The sequence below is a fragment of the Ischnura elegans genome, chromosome 4 (genome assembly GCF_921293095.1).
Source record: "Ischnura elegans chromosome 4, ioIscEleg1.1, whole genome shotgun sequence".
Taxonomy (NCBI): domain Eukaryota; kingdom Metazoa; phylum Arthropoda; class Insecta; order Odonata; family Coenagrionidae; genus Ischnura; species Ischnura elegans.
In genome coordinates, this window is record NC_060249.1 from 126769698 (window position 1) to 126784243 (window position 14546).

Here is a 14546-nt window from a genome sequence, read left to right on the forward strand (position 1 = left end):
AATCAATCAGTATCCCAAGGCAGATTGCAAAGAAGCAACATTCCAAACAAAGCCACCTGAAGAAGAGTGAGGACTAGACATGTCCCGTACCTGAAGATGGTCAAGACGAACATTTATAAGATCCCTGATCTCAACTATAGCAGATTTTAAGGGAGAGAGCTGGAGGCAAAGTTCACCGGCGAATTTCTCTACACCTTGAATTTTCTGAAGGTTTTCACACTGAACAGACATGTCTCTAATTTGATCTTCATGCTGAGAGAGCTGCAGTAATAATTTCTGAAAATTAAAATGCATAATTAGTAGTTGTATGAAAAAAGAATATAAGGTAGCCAATTTCTATGAATTCAATGTACCTGATAGGATTCAATTTGATCTTTAAGATTTCTAGGCTGTGATCCCGTAACTCCCGCAGCAACAGCTGATTTTGTGTTCTGAAGCCACAAGTCTAACTCAGTTAGGAAATTCTGATATTCCTTTATCTCTTTGAGTCGCTCATCTCTGATAGTGACGGCATTCTGCAAAGAAGTTGATACACTATCTTCAAAATTTGGCAGGCACTGAAAGACATGCATGCATTCCATAAGCATGAAAATAGCCTAAGGCCCTAAGAATGCACAATAAAAAGTGATACAATGAATCATTTTGTGTCTTAATATACATTACCATTCACCATTACCAATGCTATATACATATTACAGTAATGTATATTAAGGCAAAAAATAATTCATTGTGTCAATTTTCATTCATGAATTTCTTCCTTCTTCACATATATGTACATAGACTACATTTACTTTTAGATTACTCTGTTTCGATGAAAAGAAGCCAATTTTTATCCAACAGTGAGAGAAGCACCACTATATTCATCGGGTAAAAATCTTGCTGCACTTTATACGAAATCACATATACTATCCAGATAGTTAATGGTGATCAGAAAGAATATAACTTTCCAATAAATTGTGGAGAGAATTATTTCAAACTTAATAAACTTTACCATGGACATATTCATTATCATTAGTGCCATCATTCCTTACATAAGCACAAATTAGATAATCTCAACTCATGATCACATAACATATTTTGCAATATTTACATAAAAATAACGTAGAATCCATGAAAATATGTTAAAGGAAAATTAATGAATGATTAGAATAGGGCCATCAATTACCATTTTGGCATTAGAGTACAAAAAGGATGGAAATAATTTGAAAAAAGCTTAACTAGCATTTTTCCTACCTTTACAGCAGCAAGAGCAATCTTAACTTGCGAAAGTAGAATGGTCAAGTGGCCCTTAGTACGAGCCAAAGTAGCATTAAGTTCTTGAACCTCCACATCTTGAGGGAGACTTGCGAGTACTCCTTCCAAGCGTGAAACTTCCACTTCTCGTGCTTCAAGTAGCTTACGCAAATCCTAAGAGATTGAAAAATGGTGAATAATACCTTAAAAGTGATACGACAGCCAGAGCTTATTCATCAATGTGTCTTCATTAAATGAAACTTACTGCCAACGTCTCTTCCATGGGCTCCAAGTCATTAGTAGGCATGCTTGTAAATTTAGCCTCCATATCCAGAGCAAATTGATCAAGGTGTCCTATTTCTACCATTACCGATGCCTAAAATGAAGAGAAATGTATTAGAGACAGTCAATTTGATAGATCAAAGTCCTTCAAAATACAGGACAAAGCATTCTCTCAAGCCAAAATCAAAATAACAGAGAGCCAATGTCTCTACATCAAAAATAGGTACCTATACCACGAAAATTAAAAGAGGCACACAAAAGAGGTCTGTAGCATGCATTCAAAATACAGAACATTTTACTCACAAATCTAAGATGTATAACAAGATAAATTTCAATTACTAATCTCAATAAAAGGCCAATCACAAATTATTAGGAATATCTTTATAATAGTAAATATACACAGCCATTTTAAATGCACAAAATATGCTTGTTAAACTATTGCAAACAAAGTTTCTTTCTGACCACAATCTCAGACTAGGATAAGAATAAATTATTCACTGGAATGCCTTTGACCTCCATAGTAGCATCATAAAAAATCTACTGGAAAACAATGAAATTCATTCAATTCTCACCAATTGCAACCTTGGAATAGAGATGTTTTGCTTATGATTTCATTAAATATTTTGATTTAGCAATGGCTGTAAATTCTAAAAGGTGAGAACTTAGCTATGCCAGTTACTTTCAAAAGAATCTTTATATTTCCACATGTCTGTATTAAGATAATATCAGTTAAATAGGGATTCTACATTACCCCATCATTCATCTCATTTATTACTTCCGAATGTCACTGTTAATTATGAGGCTGATATCCATAATGAGATGAAAATTATGAGGTTATTAATATATTATTTTATAAACTTGTAGTTTAAATTACAAAGCTCAGAAGTATGAACACCAAAGAAGAAAATTCATCGAGCAAAAACCATTTGACTTGAAAGGCATTCCAACCCAGATCTCCTAATTTCCTGCAAGATTTAGACACCTGGGTTCGAATCTTACTCAAGTCAAATTATTTTTTCTTGGAAAATTATTCCTATGGTGTTTATATGTTGTCACCCATGTAAGTGATGAATTTAACGTCACTTGTAAATGCAGAGTTCATTGTATGACTGCTAATTTTTGGGTTCTCCAGCCGCGTCTGTCGTTTATGGTTGACAACAGTTTCGGGAGCCATCCTGCTTCCGTCTTCAGGTCGAAGGTGAGAAGTTTTCATTTTTTGCAGTCTTATATAGCACTGGCCGATCTCCTCCTGTGCGCTGATTGGTCAGAACTCTCTTCCAAACGTTGCTGATTGAGTAGCCATTGTCCCTGTTAATATTTATTGAAATTCACAAAACACAAAATATTAACAGGGACAACGGCTACCCAATCAGCAACGTTTGGAAGAGAGTTCTGACCAATCAGCGCACAGGAGGAGATCGGCCAGTGCTATATAAGACGGCAAAAAATGACTTCCACCTGAAGACGGAAGCAGGATGGCTCCCGAAACTGTTGTCAACCATAAACGACAGACGCGGCTGGAGAACCCAAAAATTAGCAGTCATCGTGAACAACGCCGCGGAAACCTACGCACAGAGTTCATTGTACATTTGAAAATACACAGGCTTTTTTATCACTAACTCAATATTTCACTTCCAGGAAAATGGTTTTCTTGTGAATGGGAGTCACATTAAAAGCAAAGCCATTGTTAGAGTCTTGAGATTGCCCAGGCAGATAAAATGAATGGGGACACACAACAACACCCTTCATTGGACATTTTCAGATAGATTGCGCGGAAAAGCATTTTAACACTGCTTTCCCCAAAAACACTTGAAAAAAACCAAGCATTCAACAAATAAATCCTCATTAGATCACATTCTACATAGAAACCTATGTTGCTAAACTTGAAACTACCAGGGTCCATCCCCCTTTCCGCAAGGGACCCAGGGCATTGCCCAAACAGCCCATTTGGAGATGTACCACCGCTGGTTAGGAACCAACTCCTCCATGAGGATGCTTCAATGGCAAATAAATACATACAGACATTTGATGGAATCTACATCCCATAGTGTCCCACTCTATTGAAATGATTAGTAAAATACCTCCATCATTACAATTTCCATGATGCCTATGGCTTCCATAATTTATGCAAGTGCCACAAAATAATAATAATTATTATTATTATTTACCACCATTGGCAAAATACAATGCATGGCTGGGGCAAGGTTTTCATATATAAAACGCAATATAAAAATACAAATGACATTCAGAGATGTGTACACCATATAAATGCAGCGAAAATACAGAAAAAGGAAAACCATACAATACAGATTAAGGTATCATATGTTTTTATGAGTCTTCAACTGACACTGTAATAGCGCCTTTTGAATAGGAGATTTCTCACCCTCGATTCAAACAAAGCAGGTCAAGAGACTGCTATAATTTCATCTGCGATATTATGTATTAAAAATTGCAGAGGCGGAGTGGTAGGGGCCTTTCAGGCAGAGAGAACTGGAGTATTGCCGAGTGTGTATATTATTTCTGGAGCAGGTAGAGTAATTGTGGTAAGAGGCATTTGCAGGAAATTTGTCCCGGTTGGAGTGTATGAAGCAAGCACATGTCAATTTATAAAGAAGGCAGTGTGAGGATTTTAGAATTTGAAAAAAGAGGTTTGCCAGACGTATGGAGGCTTGAAACACTGACTTGATGACTTGCTTTTGGGTGGAAAAAGCTCTTCTTGAAGCAGTTGAATTTCCCCAGAACAGAATGCCACAGGATAAGTGAGAGTGTATTTTAGCGAAATAAAGCTTTTTCAAAGTATCTGGAGACACAACAGGTGCTATGTTTGTACCATTGGTCTGTGCACATTTCAATACTTTGGCTGAAAGTAGTGGTCAAAGACAACTACTTTCAGCCAAAGTATAGAAATTCCACAACAATAGCTGTGAATTAAATCCACTTGTGTGTGTATCAACTGCATCATGACCATGGCAAGCCCTACATGACCCCATCTGAAAGACTAAACTATACAATGAGGGAAGAGGCTGTTATTCTCTCTTTACACCACTGCGTTACTTGTGATTGGCCAACAGAAAACTATTTTAAGATCTGTCATTAGGAAAAAATAAATAGAGGTTATTCAGTCACAATGACACAAAAATGCTATGTAATTTGGTATTAAAAGATGGGGAAAACAGCTACAAGTGAGTATTTAAAGCGAAACTACAGTAATGCTATCACACACATACACAAAGTAGCACACGATATAAGAATTCAGCTTCATGACTCCATTCTCAGTTTTTACAACCTACACGGCCAGAAAGCAGGGGGAAAAAAGCAAAAATGTCATACAATTAAGGAATTGGGTAAATAATAGTTTGTACGAAAAAAAATTGAACAAAAATTACTTTTCCCACATTAGGACTTGAATTAAGGACAAAACTGAAATAATAGAATATTATCCACAAATTTTAGTAGCTGGCTAGGATAATGGCCTTTCCTCCCTAATTACTCACACGTTAAATGAGGAGCACAGGAGACTCAAATGGGCCATCAGTTATGATACATTACTTAAAGATTTAAAATACTAAAATTACAAATATGTACTCTAAAATAAGAGAAAACATTCCTACTGTCCAAGCAAAATCCTTAAAACTAATTTTTCATGCACAGACTTTGATAATTACAGTAGCCACATTTACAAGTAAAACAGCTCATATTAGCCAATACGTAAATTGAAAACATCAAAAAATAACAACCATCTTCACTTATCTAAAAGCATTCATTAGTGCACAGCAGTATGACCACTCAGGAACACAAATATGGAAATCCAGTTAAGTAGTTAAAACCAATAGGCTGATAAAATTTATAGGCATGGGTTTCCTTATTATTAATGTTCTCTACGAATTTTAAGCCACATAGAAACCTTTTGATGCTTTTAGATCATGAATCTATGGTAATTAAAAACAATAACAATCAAATTAAAATAGCACATCGAGCATACAGTCACTTTGCCACACCTTAATTCTGTCAAGGTCATCCAGGTCTCTCCTTGGAAGAGATTTCTTGGGTGACTCTTCGAATCCAACTTGTACTACTTGAATAAGCTTTTCAGCATCTTGCAGCCCATCCAATGGGTACTCAACAGCTTCGTTTGAAGAGCTCAAATAAGTACTATCATCCCTCCAGCTACCCAATCCTCCAGGTAGATCTGCATACAACTGTAGAGTGGATCCACTGCCAGAAGTGGGTGATGATGCCGACATGTTCTGCGCGTTGTCCCGTCCTCTAGGATCATTTGATCCACCGCCTCGACCATCGTCACCATTGTCATCCCTGTCGTCATCCTTGCGGGGGCTGATATCATCCACAATCATCGTTTGAGCAGCCAAGTGATGGGCCAACAACTTTTGCCAGAGAGCTTCTGCATCATCCACAATCCATTTATTTGTCCAAAAAGAATCCAGGGGCAAATTTTTTTGAAGATTTCTCCCTTCTAAAGATGATACTTCCTTCTGTAGCTCGTTTTCTTGATTACCAAGAGGCAATCTTGATGAGCATGTAGTATCAATGAACTCTGTCGTCCGTATCATCTTCGAAACTAATTCATTGCTCCTTTGCACAATGTCCTCAACATCCTTTAGGATAGAGAGCGTCCCTTCTTCAACCTGGTTCAAAACATTATCTTTTGACGGGACCTGAGTGGGGATGTCAGGTGCTGATAAAGGATATCCCTCTCCAACTGATTCACTCGATTCTAAAGTCATCTCACTGCCCATCAGCAATTCTCCCTCAAGTCTTCCAAGCACCACTGAATCTTCTGTAGAGTCATTGACGCCTCCTTCACTCAATATTTCTGACTTTTCAATCCCTAAGCTGAAGACCGAGTCAGCTTCTTTCCATGACTTTATTTCACTGCTAGAGTCGTGAAAAGATTCCTTTTCTTGCTTGATTTGATGGCTTAAGAATTTTTCTCCCAGATTTGACAGAGAACTCATTGACTCATAAAAATCTTTTTCAGCAGCTTGCAACTGAGCAATATCATAAACATTTACGCTTGAAATTGAGGCAGAGGAGGGATCAACCGTTTCCATAGGAAGTGTGGTGTGTGTGACCTTAGGTTCTAAAATTGGTGATGGACCACCATGGGAAACAATGTTAGTAATGCCTTTGACCGCTAAACGAGGCTTCCCTGAACACATCCACGCCTCTGACAAAGACTCTGCTTCTGATTCATTTTTCAAAGCCATTTCACGAGAAATATTTTTTTCCAATTTATCATCATTAGTTGTGGAATGAATAAGGTATTCAAAAGAACTTTCATCATTGTAATTAGATTCATAAAATTTTCTTTCAGCAGATTCTAAATCATGAATATTATAAACATGTAATTCACCAACTAATGGCATAGATATATGGAGCTGGGCATCATGAGAGCTCGTCGAGCACTTACTACTGTCGGTTTCTCCTGCATTCTTAGAGGGCAATAAATGCATCGCACCAGAGTCAGGCTTCTCATTGGATTCCATACTTTTCTGCTCACTTGACTTCAAATCATCACTCACAGTCACATTACTACTGGGAGAAGCAGCTTTAGAATCTATTACATTATCACATGGCTTCTCAGAAACTTGCGACAAAGATTTAGTGTCATTTCTAAAGCATAAAAAATTCCAATTCGATTCAGCTTCTGCATAAGCACTTAAGTCTAACCATACATTTTCTCTACTTAGATTAAGAAGAGGAAGTAGATTGGTACTGAGGTTTTGAGTTTCTGGTGCCTTACTGGGAAATCTGTCCACTGACTTAGAGTCTTTTTCCAATCTATCTCCCACAAGAGGAGCTGACATTTTTCTCTGGCAAACATTGTTACCAGGAATACTCTCTGGCATACTTTGACAAGCTTTTTCATCACTAACTGAGCTTTCCTTTACTCCTAACTTTGAATCCTCAGCATCAGGAAGATGCAATTCATTACCAGAGGTCATAATTTCAATGTCACAGTGTGTAGGTATTTCAACTGCTACTTTTGACACAGAATTGGAACCTACAGCCAGATTTGTGGACACCTGGCTGACAGTTTCATACCACATTTTTTCTGAGTCAGCCAAGATGGTTAAGTCATACTTTGATACTTCACTCGTTAACCATTCGGAGACTTCTGCTTCTTGATTCACTTGCGGCAGAGAGGGTTTGGAACTGACAATTTCTTCTTTCTTAAATACTGGTTCACCAGAATCCTGGACATCTGCTGCATCTACTGCTGATAGTAGCTTACTGGCTGATCCTTGATCACATAAACCATCTGTTTGGCTCTTAGCAGATTGAATAACCTTCTCAGCAAGTGATTCCTTCATAGACGTTCCTTCTTGCATACTTTCAGTGGTACTGCCAACGGCAAGATTCAAAAGCTCTTCATCCTTCACATGGTCCACGCCTTCATATGATGCAACCTTGGCTTTTTCTCGATTCTGCTCACCAACTCCATCTGGTCTCAGCACTAAAACCTCTTCTGAAATCAGCACTGAGTCACTTGCCCCTGGTGCTTTTCTGTCATGTCCTTTAGGAAATTTCCCTTTTCCCTTTTTCTTTGATTTCTCCGTATCATCTGAGCTTACTGGATCAGCACTGCCTTCAGGTGTCAAGTCTTCCTTTTGGTCCTTATCTTTTTTTGCTAGCACTTGGATTTCTTTGACAGAAACTCCATCGCCATAAATCTCACCAGATGGAGTTCGAGCCTTTTTGGCAACTGATAACCCCTCATCCTTGGATGGCTCTAATCCTTCCAAACACTTCCTTGAACTATCCATGTTTCCAATGGATTCTTGGCCAATATTTTTGTTATGAACATTTTCAACTGCTGTCTCTTCACTTATTTCCATGACATCATTTGATGAAATGGCCGTGTGACTGGCCAAAATTTTCTCAGATTCTTCTGCTTTGGTCACGTCCACTGGCACATCAGTTAATGGGTCAGAAGTCCCAACGAAATCAGAATCTGGTTTCCCAGATGATTTTTTTGATCTATGCCTCCTTTTTTTCTTTGGAGAATCTCCTACGCCTAGACCAGATGGTTTTGATTCAAAGGATTCCTTCACATCTGTTTCTTTCTGGTTTACACTTGAGATATTTTCTTTCATTAATTCTGATTGTGCATTTGATTCAATTTCTGTGATGGATTCCACTACGTCACGAGAGATTTCCTCTATGGCCAATTCTGTGGCATTGACCACCAATTTTGTTGCAGAGCTTTCTGAAACTTTTTCCTCAAGATTAGCAGCCACACCTCCAGATTTCTGGTGTTTCTTTTTCTTCGATGCCTCACCAATTCCAACAGTTTTCAGCTTACTTGGTATGTCTTTCTGAGAAAGTGCATCATCTGATTTGGCATCAGGCATATTTTTAGAGCCTCTATCATCAAATGGAGTGTGCTGTGGGGAATGCACTTCAAATTCAGCATGCATTCCTTTTGAGGGAGGGATTTCTTTTGCATATTCATCAGCAGTAGTCAATTCACTTTGGGGAGAGGCAAGTAATTCCTCCTTTTTATGTTCCACTGCCACTTCACTTACAAGCAAAGTCATTTCTTTCAGCAAAGGGGCTTCCAATGATACTTCCATGCCACACAAAGGTTCATTACTATTCACCATAGAGGCTTCCAATGGTGTGAGGCTCTTGCTAGATTTCTGTCTCCTTCTCTTCTTCTTTGATTCACCTTTTGCATCTGATGCTGCAACAGCTGATTCTTCCTTGGATACTTTCTCAATATTATCATCTGCAGAAGGCAACTCACTCCCACTCAAATGGGTCACGCCTAAGCTAGGCTCAGAAAATATAACATTTTCTGGTGAAGCTACGTCTTGCTCAATCTTCAACGGCAAAGATACTTCCACAGAGTCAGAATCCACCTTGGCATGGACATCAGTAGATATTTCTGGTTGTGTTCTAGCAGTATCCCCTTTGTGAGACCTATGTCGCCTTTTCTTCTTTCCTATCTCTTTCAAAGCACTTGACTCAGCAATCTGGTCCATCATGATTTTAGCTTCTGGGATAATCATTGAAGGAGATAGACTAACATCTTCGGTTAAAGGACTTTCAAAGGTTTCTTCCTTGTTCAACGATAAAGGAGAGTGAATAATCTCAAAAGGATCATCCTTTGCTTGCTCAACAACATCTACCTTGATGGGATCTCTCTGAGGACTTTCATGCTTGGGTTTTGAGGCATCTTTTTGAGGCTTTGGTTTTCTTTTTTTCTTGCCATCTGTCTTTTCATTAGCTGATGCTTGGTTTTGGGGGGAAATTTCTACCTGCTTGCCTCCTGCAGGCAAACTTTCCTTTTCAGATGGGGTGCTTTCAATTTTTTCATGTGCCTTGACTTGAGTTACCTCTGTAGACATAGGTTTCAGAGGTGATTCCTCCACACTCAGAAGGATTTCTGCACCACTTTTGTCATCTTTCAATTTCCCATGGTGGGACTTCCCCCTCTTCTTTTTCTTAGATATATCTATGACCTCAGATTGCATGTGGCTATCAATCTTAGTAGTTCTTTCCTTCGGAGCATCTTTCAATGAAGTTGAAATCTTTTTCACGTCTTCATGGGCATTTTCAGAGTAGTGGACATCAACACTGCCCACAGTAATTTCAGGCTGCTTTAAAGATCCATTTTCAACTGATGATATGGTATCAAGAGTCAGAATTTCTGGTTTGGTGGGAGCTTTACCCCTTAGCTTAGCATTATTATGATTCTTTTTCCTGTTCACTTTGGTGGGAGAGCTAGGAGATTCATCATTATCAAGATAATTTTCATCAAGATCTCCTAGCTTAGAATCACTCACAAAAATGTTTTCGGTCTTAGTAAATATTTCATGTTCATTCATTGCCATACCTTCTGGAGAAATTTCTTCTGATACTATGCTTGCTGAAATATGTTGGTGATCAGTTTTGCCCTGAAATGGAACCTCCTTTGGACTTTCAGAGGGCAATGGTGCCAAATCAAGATTAATATTGGCCAAAACTTCTGTCACAACCGAGTCTTTTGAGTGATGAAGTTCTGGAATGAAAGGTTCTCTTTCAATATCAGGCAAATATTTTTCATCTTCTACATATTGTGCAGTTTCCTCTGTGATTCTGTCACCCAGTGACTGGGAGCTTTCAAAACCCAAACCATCTTTTATGATATCATCAGAAGTTTTGTGACCAATTTTCTCAGTAGCAATCATGGAAGATAATGGTATCTGCTCCCTGAGCTCTCCTCCAGGCGCCCCAGATGATTCCATTGCATTATCTTTTATACTACTTGATGTAAAATTGCCCTTCTCATCACTCTCCTTTGATTCACTCCCTGCTCCAGCTGCAGTAATTTCATCAGTTGTTTCAGAAGCGTGTTTGGGCTTCTTCTTCCTCCTTCCCTTGGCAGTAGCTGTTGGTTTACTTTTCTCATCTTGTGACTCATGAATAATCGTATCGTGGGCACTAATATCCACTGCAGCATCATCTACTTTACATTCAGCATTACCATTCACTCTAGCATGAAGGCCTTCACAAAGATCTTTCCCTCCATGCTCATTGGCTTCCTTCTTCAAACTTTTCTTGTGAGATCCTCTCTTCCTTTTACTCTTAGCCTGAGGGGCTCCCTCTTGACTGCCAGCAGTCACAGAATCAGCAGGGTGGAGGCCTTCAGCACCAGCATCAGGTTCCACACATGCCTTAGATGCGTTTTCCGTCGTGCAATTCCCTACTTCACCATCAGATTTTTCAGATAAAATATCAGCAGAGCTCGCTACATCCTGTGCTATGGTTTCTGTGTTATCTCTTGTCAATTCCACTCCTGAATTCTTTTCTCCTTTCTTTCCCCTCTTCTTTTTGCTTGATTTTGGATGACTGGGTCTCAAATGATCAGAAGATCCTTCTATAGCTGCTTCTCCGGGGAGCAAGTTTCTGCTCACCTCAACCTCGGCTACGAGGGCTGCATTAATAGATTCAGCCAGACCAGTTTGAATATCTGTGCCAGGTGCAGCCACTTCAGAGAGTTTTGCCATTGCTTCAGTAGCTGCTTCGACACAACCTGTTGCCTCCAAACCCTTCTCAATTTCAATCCCTTCACCCTTAGCTGATACTTTTTTCTTTTTATGTCTTTTTTTCTGGGTTGATTTTTCTTCATCAATAGCTTGCAAATTTTTTCCCTCATTCTTTGCTTTCAGTTGCCCTGAATTAAGAGATATGTTTTCTAGAACCTTAGTAGAAGAGGACAAACTTTCATCTACCTGTGCTTTCAAAACTGTATCATGCGTTCCTTTCTTCTCATCCCTGTTCTCAGATTTAGATATGGCCTTGAGGTGAGCTTTTTGGGATTGCCTCTTACCCTTCCTCTCCTTCACCTTTTTCGATTCCTCCAAAGGAGTTTCAGCATTCTGTTGAGAATCAAGATCAGTGGTTGACTGAGAGTGCTTACCAGAACTACTTTGACATTCCTTCTCTATATCTAATGCTGCAAGTGAGGATGCTCCCACTTCATATGGACTCAGAGATGAAAACACTTTATTATCATTGTTATAAATAGTTTCAGAACCACTATGACTGACAGACAATGGAGTGATAACCACAGATTCTGATGGTTTTGTGGGCTGAGTACAATAGGTATCCAAATTAATTTTATCATCCTCCCTGTAATTATTTGTTTTGATACTAGAAATAGGGACAGAGGGATCAAGTAAAGGTGTTACATTGATTTCTCCCAACGAAATGTGCTGTTTACTAGAGAGAGTTGAAGGGTGATCATGAGTGAGGACAGAAGTTTTTTCATTTAAGTACATGGGTTCAGAAGATGCTGGTACTGATGGTATTGGAGCCAATCCATGGGCTAAAATTTGGGCATATGACAAATGAGATTTCTCGACATCCTTACTAAAACTAGCACTATCCTTAGCATTAGCATCAATTTCCAAGCCACTGAAAGATGAGTCAGTGATAATGTTACTATCAATAGAGGGAGAAGAACCCATGTTTACACCAAGCAACCCTCCTTTCTTAGCCACAGAAATATTTTCGCAGTCAACAGGTTCTTCCTGGGGCACATTACATTCAGAATCAATAGTATTGTTTTCAACAAGTGAGACAGAAACTGCAACCATCTCCTCTGCCTCAATTTTATCAAGTCCACTTTCTAAGCCTTGATCACTATGAACCAAAGATGAAATCTCCCTATCTGACTGCTCTAAGTCTTGTGGAGTTTCTTCCGCAAAATGGCAAACAGAGGGGCTTTCATAGTTCTCCTGTGCTTCAACAGGGTCACAGTAAACTCCTGACTCATGAGCATTCTCACCATCATATTGATTGGATGCTGTGTATGTTCCAAGGCCAGAGTATATCAATTGCTGGCCAGAGGCAACAAATCCCACTAAATCGGGATGGGAAGGTTGGATGAATTCAAACATGACTTGGGAGCTGACTGGAGGGACACCAGGAACATGATGCATTGTAGCTTCTGAACAATTTGAAAGAGCAGTAAATGTGACATTTGAATGGTCTACATTCGGAATGAATTCTGGAGAGGTGACTTCAAGCTTCTTCGAAAAGCTTTGCTTGGATTTCAATTCTAATTTCTCAGTCATGTTTGCTTCGACTGGAGTCAAATCTGCACTTTCAATAAATTCTGATGCAGATAGTGCTCCTTTCTCCTCAATAGGTTCTACATTTTCTGAAGTAGACATGGATATGTCATAACTAGATACATCTGACGGCATGATCTCCGGCTCCATTAATGTTATTTCTTGTGATGCCTGCTCATTAATTAATTTATTTTCTGCTTCCTTGGGCATGGCAGTCTGGGAGGCCTGTAAGTTGATCACTTCAGGCTCAGAACTGCAATCAGCCAGCCTAGTCTGAGAGGCCTGTCTTCCACGCAATATGTCAGCATAAGATGGCTGGTCAGACCCTGGAATCCACATTGGGCTGGGGGACCTGCCACGTCCAACAGGCACAGACATAGTAGAAGACATTTGTTGTTTTTGGGGGGGAACTATTTGCTGAGATTTCTTATTGATATTTCTGCTACTAGTGTTCTTGGAATGTCTCTCGGTTATATTTTCCTCAGCATAAAATACTTCAATGTCAGGTTTTTTGCCAAAACTTGGAGACTGACTCTTTCCTTCATCTGCAACTCTTGTTGCAATTAACATAGGATCCTGTACGTGACCCTCTTTTGAAAAAAGCTTAGATGAAGTTACTGGCTCATCATATTTCACTTCCCGATCACCACGGCTGATTGTGGTGGCTGAGTGAGAATTCTCCATTTTTAAACTGGATTCACTCAACGCTGGTGATTGTGACGTGATTACTTGAGCCTTAGTACTCTTTTCTGCTTTCTTCTGGAGCTGCCTCCTCATTGGAGACCTCCCACGTCTCACTACTTTCTTCGGCTCTCCTAACTCTTGTTTATCCCTCTGCTCATGCTGTGAGCTCTGACTTTTTGATTCTTTTTCCAGTGACTTGAGAGCAAGGGAAACTTCAGCATGTGAGAATGCTGCCTCGGCTTGAGCCTCTTCCGTAGACTCTAAGACATTAACACTGACAGATAACTTATTGTCTGCTTCTGGACTCACTAACTTAATTTCCACATCTTTCTCAGAGACAGATGAAGACACATCCTTTGACATGGTAAATGTTGGAACATCATCAACGTCATCAGGATCTTGAAAAATGCATGGACTCGTTCTCCCGGCTGCAATATCAGCATATGAAGGTTTCTCTCCAGCTGTAGCGAGAAATGCTGATGCTTTCTCAGAGCTTGAAGTGCGTGATTGAAGTTTGGACAGTGTCTTCTGCCGCTTCCTGCCATCTGAGAGTCCCTCTGTCCCAAATACTTTAGTTGGGCTCACTGCTTCTTTCTCTGGAACACCACAGGTCACACCATGGCTATTTTGTCCCAGAGTCTCTGGACTTAGTATCAGGTATGGGTCTACTTCATGGACTCTCCCTGTCAGCTGATGGATCTGCTTGCGGAAGGTTTCCAAGTCCTGCTGCAAGGCCTGTGTGACCATTCCAGGCAAAGAAGA

At 39.5% G+C, this 14546-nt stretch overlaps 1 protein-coding gene across 1 annotated transcript in view; it reads right to left on the minus strand.

Annotated features, from left to right (window-relative positions):
• Positions 1-14546, minus strand: part of LOC124158024 — a 104287-nt gene extending 89741 nt beyond the window's left edge. Inside the window, exons 1-5 of the mRNA XM_046533170.1 lie at positions 5514-14546; positions 1499-1609; positions 1234-1407; positions 354-515; positions 91-276 (exon numbers count right to left, since the gene is read on the minus strand). Of these exons, the coding sequence (XP_046389126.1) occupies positions 91-276; positions 354-515; positions 1234-1407; positions 1499-1609; positions 5514-14531 (9651 nt within the window). The 5' untranslated portion in view covers positions 14532-14546. The remainder of the gene's footprint in view (positions 1-90; positions 277-353; positions 516-1233; positions 1408-1498; positions 1610-5513) is intronic.